Below are 4,952 nucleotides of genomic sequence, written 5' to 3' on the forward strand. Positions count from 1 at the left end.
GTCAATGGTCAGTTGGAAATCTAGTGTCAAAATATATTCTTCCTTCAAACACTTTTTTGTCTATTAAATAGTTGTCTTGTATTCAGGAAGACCAATATTTATTACCAATACAAATACCAGGTGCAACGAAACAAATAAAATAGTTGAACTAAAAACAAAAACGTTCAATTTGTGTTATCATAACCCACCTAATGGAATTTGGATTGCAGGATACCAGTCCAGTAATTACGAAATAGTCCCTTAACATTTAAAATCTGCCATCTTTTCAGTGAGCTATTGTACCGAGATGAAAATTACGTAAATATGCTTGAACTTGCGGAATAATTACAGCAAAAGTGATACTGAAATATTTACGGTGAATGTTTGTCTGCGCAAATGATTAAAGTTTTATTTTCGAATTTTGTGAAATAAACTTTGTAAGACTAAAAACAGTCTTGCCTTCTCGAAGTTGACGTTTTTTGTCCTCTTAAGTACGTTTAAAAGGGTTTTTGTCTTCTTATTTTCTTAACCTGTATGTAATGCAGATACACTGCATTGATATGGTGATACATATTTGCAAATAGGTAACACTAATTACATTATCAAATTACTATGTATGCACATTTCGGTTTATCACTGTCTAGTACTTGCCATTACATGTTGATGGTTGGTGACTCCAACTTCCTGTTGACAAGCATTCTATGTTGTTGGCACCATTAACTTGATATCCTATTTCACATTGAAAATCCACAGAATCATGGTAATGGTATCCTTTTAGCTTTGTTGGTGTTTTCATGTAACTGGATGAAGGTAAGTCTGGACAGGACACAGCTGAAATAAGAATTGCAACAGGTATTATATATTTTCTAAATAAAGTTTTCTGTCAACGCATTTGAATGTAGACACTTAGTTTGAACCCCATTTATTCTATGTTGGGACCCTCCCCCGCCTTCAAAACCGACTGGGTCCGCACCGGTAGCGCCCAGGCTGTATCGTTGAGATTGAGAAATATGTTATTTTTTATCTGAGAGAAACACCGACTTTTGAAGAAACGTTTTGAAATTTAATTTAATATGGATTGGAGACGGACACACCTGACTGTTTGGTCGTCTAGTGAAGAGTAACATCATAAAAATGAGCTCTTATAACATGACAGATTTACTTCTTAGATCACTTATCCACCAAGGTTCGATATGATTTAAAAACGAGCCTAAAACACTTCCATATCTTATATGTTACAGAAGGGAGATAATGGAAAAAATAAAATCATATTAGTCGCAACAGACACGGGCGTAATGATCGAGTTGTGATATTTTAAACACAGTAATATGTAGCCAAAGGAAAATTGAAACCAAAAAAGTTAAATTTTTAAAGGAGCGCTAGCTGTCAAAATCATGGTCACCGATCTGACTTAAATTCTCATATTTGATTTATAACAATGTAAAACATTTATCAAAACTATCAAAGTCTAAAATAAACAGTTTACAGAGCATGACATAGACAATATATAGGTTCGTTTCGTATGAATTTTAGTCCAGACGCCATCTAATTAACTATCGATTTGACCTCAGATGACCAATGACTAATTATCAATGTTTCTTAGCGTAATTTGACAATATTGAACCTTTATGGCAGCAAAAAGCGAATGGTTATTTCACTATTTCACTTTCATTATTGATTGAACAAAAAAAAATCAAACTTTAGATTTTTTATATATCTCGTAGCAAGTGCCCCTTTAATAGGAAACTAAAATCATTCCTTTTGTCTTAATTTGTCTGTAGCTTCGTTTGTAAATCTAAAGTATCAAATTCCAAGAAAAAAACAGTTATTATAACCATTTAAATTGATTTACTGAAATTAGTTAAAAAAAAGTAACTAAAATATAGGAATTTTTTGTTAATTTTATAGTGTTTTAACTACAAAACAAAAACAAGTTTGCTATTACAGGGTCACTTTTGTGCCCATAGAAATATCTACAATATGTCGATAACCTTTATTTAGCATTCTAGTCTACCTATCACTGTCTAGTACTTGCCATTACATGTTGGTGGTTGGTGACTCCAACTTCCTGTTGACAAGCATTCTATGTTGTTGGCACCATTAACTTGATATCCTATTTCACATTGAAAATCCACAGAATCATGGTAATGGTATCCTTTTAGCTTTGTTGGTATTTTCATGTTACTGGATGAAGGTAAGTCTGGACAGGACACAGCTGAAATAAGAATTGCATCAGGTATTATATATTTTCTAAATAAAGTTTTCTGTCAACGCATTTGAATGTAGACACTTAGTTTGAACCCGATTTATTCTATGTTGGGACCCTCCCCCGCCTTCAAAACCGACTGGGTCCGCACCGGTAGCGCCCAGGCTGTATCGTTGAGATGGAGAAATATGTTATTTTTTATCTGAGAGAAACACCGACTTTTGAAGAAACGTTTTGAAATTTAATTTAATATGGATTGGAGACGGACACACCTGACTGTTTGGTCGTCTAGTGAAGAGTAACATCATAAAAATGAGCTCTTATAACATGACAGATTTACTTCTTAGATCACTTATCCACCAAGGTTCGATATGATTTAAAAACGAGCCTAAAACACTTCCATATCTTATATGTTACAGAAGGGAGATAATGGAAAAAATAAAATCATATTAGTCGCAACAGACACGGGCGTAATGATCGAGTTGTGATATTTTAAACACAGTAATATGTAGCCAAAGGAAAATTGAAACCAAAAAAGTTAAATTTTTAAAGGAGCGCTAGCTGTCAAAATCATGGTCACCGATCTGACTTAAATTCTCATATTTGATTTATAACAATGTAAAACATTTATCAAAACTATCAAAGTCTAAAATAAACAGTTTACAGAGCATGACATAGACAATATATAGGTTCGTTTCGTATGAATTTTAGTCCAGACGCCATCTAATTAACTATCGATTTGACCTCAGATGACCAATGACTAATTATCAATGTTTCTTAGCGTAATTTGACAATATTGAACCTTTATGGCAGCAAAAAGCGAATGGTTATTTCACTATTTCACTTTCATTATTGATTGAACAAAAAAAAATCAAACTTTAGATTTTTTATATATCTCGTAGCAAGTGCCCCTTTAATAGGAAACTAAAATCATTCCTTTTGTCTTAATTTGTCTGTAGCTTCGTTTGTAAATCTAAAGTATCAAATTCCAAGAAAAAAACAGTTATTATAACCAATTAAATTGATTAACTGAAATTAGTTTAAAAAAAGTCACTAAAATATAGGATTCTTTTGGTAATTTTATAGTGTTTTAACTACAAAACAAAAACAAGTTTGCTATTACAGGGTCACTTTGGTGCCCATAGGAATATCTACAATATGTCTATAACCTTTATTTAGCATTCTAGTCTACCTATCACTGTCTAGTACTTGCCATTACATGTTGGTGGTTGGTGACTCCAACTTCCTGTTGACAAGCATTCTATGTTGTTGGCACCATTAACTTGATATCCAATTTCACATTGAAAATCCAGAGAATCAGGGTAATGGTATCCTGTTAGCTTTGTTGGAATTTTCATGTAACTGGATGAAGGTAAGTCTGGACAGGAAACAGCTGAAATAAGAATTGCAACAGGTGTTATATATTTTTCTAAATTAAGTCTTCTGTCAACGCATTTGTTTGGAGACACAGAAATTGAACCCCATTAATCCTAGCTCAGGCACCCCTTTTAAAACGGCTTGATCTGCACCTGTAGCGCTAAGACTGTATTGTAAAGATGGAGACATTTGGGGTTTTTTTCCTGAGAAAACACCGACTTTTGAAAACACTTTTGAAAATCCAGGTTAATAAGGATTGGAGACGCACACACCTGCCACTTTGGTCGGCTAAAATATCGGAAATGTTTGTGAATTTTATATATAGACGGGTCTTTGTTGTAACTATTACAGGGTCACAATTGATGCCCATAGAAATTCCTTCAACCTGTCTATAACCTTCATTTGGCAAAATTTATTTAGCTCAGTTTTCTACCTATTACTGTTTAGTACTTGCCATTGCATGTTGGGGGTTGGTGACTCCAATTTCCTGATGCCAAGCATTTTGAACGATTGGCTCCATAAATGGTATATCCCACTCCACACTGAAAATCTACAGAGTCAGGGTAGTGGTATCCCGTTCGCTTTAATGGCATTTTGATACGACTTGGCAATGTCAGATTTGAACAGAACACATCTGAAACTATTAATAATTGTTAGTAAAAGTGTGTAAATATTGATAATTTGTTGATTTTCAGTGTAGTGTTTAGTATTTTCTGTTATATTCGTGGCAGTAAGCCTTTCTTGCTTAGCCGAAGTGCCGGAGAAACCTACCAACGTTCGACAGACAAACTTATATTACTTATTAATGAAGATTTTGGTCGAACGCACATGCTACACTAACAAGCATGAAATATTCGTTTAACCAAAGTACAGATAAAAGCTGATAGATTCCTAACGTCGTTAACACAACCCCGTCCTCTTTTGAAGAATGTTAATTACCGATTTAGACCGGGTTTTTACTAACACGTGCAACACGATGCGTGTCATATATTGAGCAGAATCTGCTTGCTCTTACGAAACACACGAGAGAACCCTTTGTTTTGATGGGGTTCGTGTCTTTAGCTGGCTAGGTTGCGTTTAGTAATGTACGTCGACATGCAGCTCATTTCATGAAGGAATGTCAAACTATCACTACTGCAAGTACCAAATTAACTGTTGTATCGCACAGAGAAGCTGGAACAATGTAATTTATGAAAAGATATTGCCTTAGGTTAAAGACACAAGTGTTTATGTATCTGCACCAAAGAGTCGTGTACTTTATTGTCGGAGGACCAATGATTCAAAATAAGGCAGCTACCATTTGATTTTTATTGGGTGGGGGCTAGGGCGTGTGGTAGTTGGTAGGATAATTTTTTTTTTAAAAAGCATGACAGCAGTTTGGAGTTATTAA

At 34.3% G+C, this 4,952-nt stretch overlaps 1 protein-coding gene across 1 annotated transcript; it reads right to left on the reverse strand.

The window, feature by feature from the left end:
* Positions 1-619: 619 nt before the first annotated feature.
* LOC134702178 (E-selectin-like) lies at positions 620-4,155 on the reverse strand. Its single transcript, XM_063563252.1, has 4 exons — positions 4,017-4,155; positions 3,399-3,578; positions 2,015-2,194; positions 620-810 (listed from the first exon to the last, which is right to left on the reverse strand). Exons 1-4 carry the CDS (start codon positions 4,153-4,155, stop codon positions 620-622), a joined length of 690 nt encoding a protein of 229 aa, XP_063419322.1.
* Positions 4,156-4,952: the final 797 nt, after the last annotated feature.

The sequence above is a fragment of the Mytilus trossulus genome, unplaced genomic scaffold (genome assembly GCF_036588685.1).
Source record: "Mytilus trossulus isolate FHL-02 unplaced genomic scaffold, PNRI_Mtr1.1.1.hap1 h1tg000411l__unscaffolded, whole genome shotgun sequence".
NCBI lineage: Eukaryota > Metazoa > Mollusca > Bivalvia > Mytilida > Mytilidae > Mytilus > Mytilus trossulus.

Coding starts and splice junctions, on each gene's coding strand:
- LOC134702178 (XM_063563252.1), bottom strand. CDS start 4,155: ATGCCATTAAAGCGAACGGGATACCACTACCCTGACTCTGTAGATTTT. Junction 3,579..4,016: donor CCAACCCCCAACATGCAATG/GCAAGTACTAAA, acceptor TTCTTATTTCAG/CTGTTTCCTGTCCAGACTTA. Junction 2,195..3,398: donor CCAACCACCAACATGTAATG/GCAAGTACTAGA, acceptor TTCTTATTTCAG/CTGTGTCCTGTCCAGACTTA.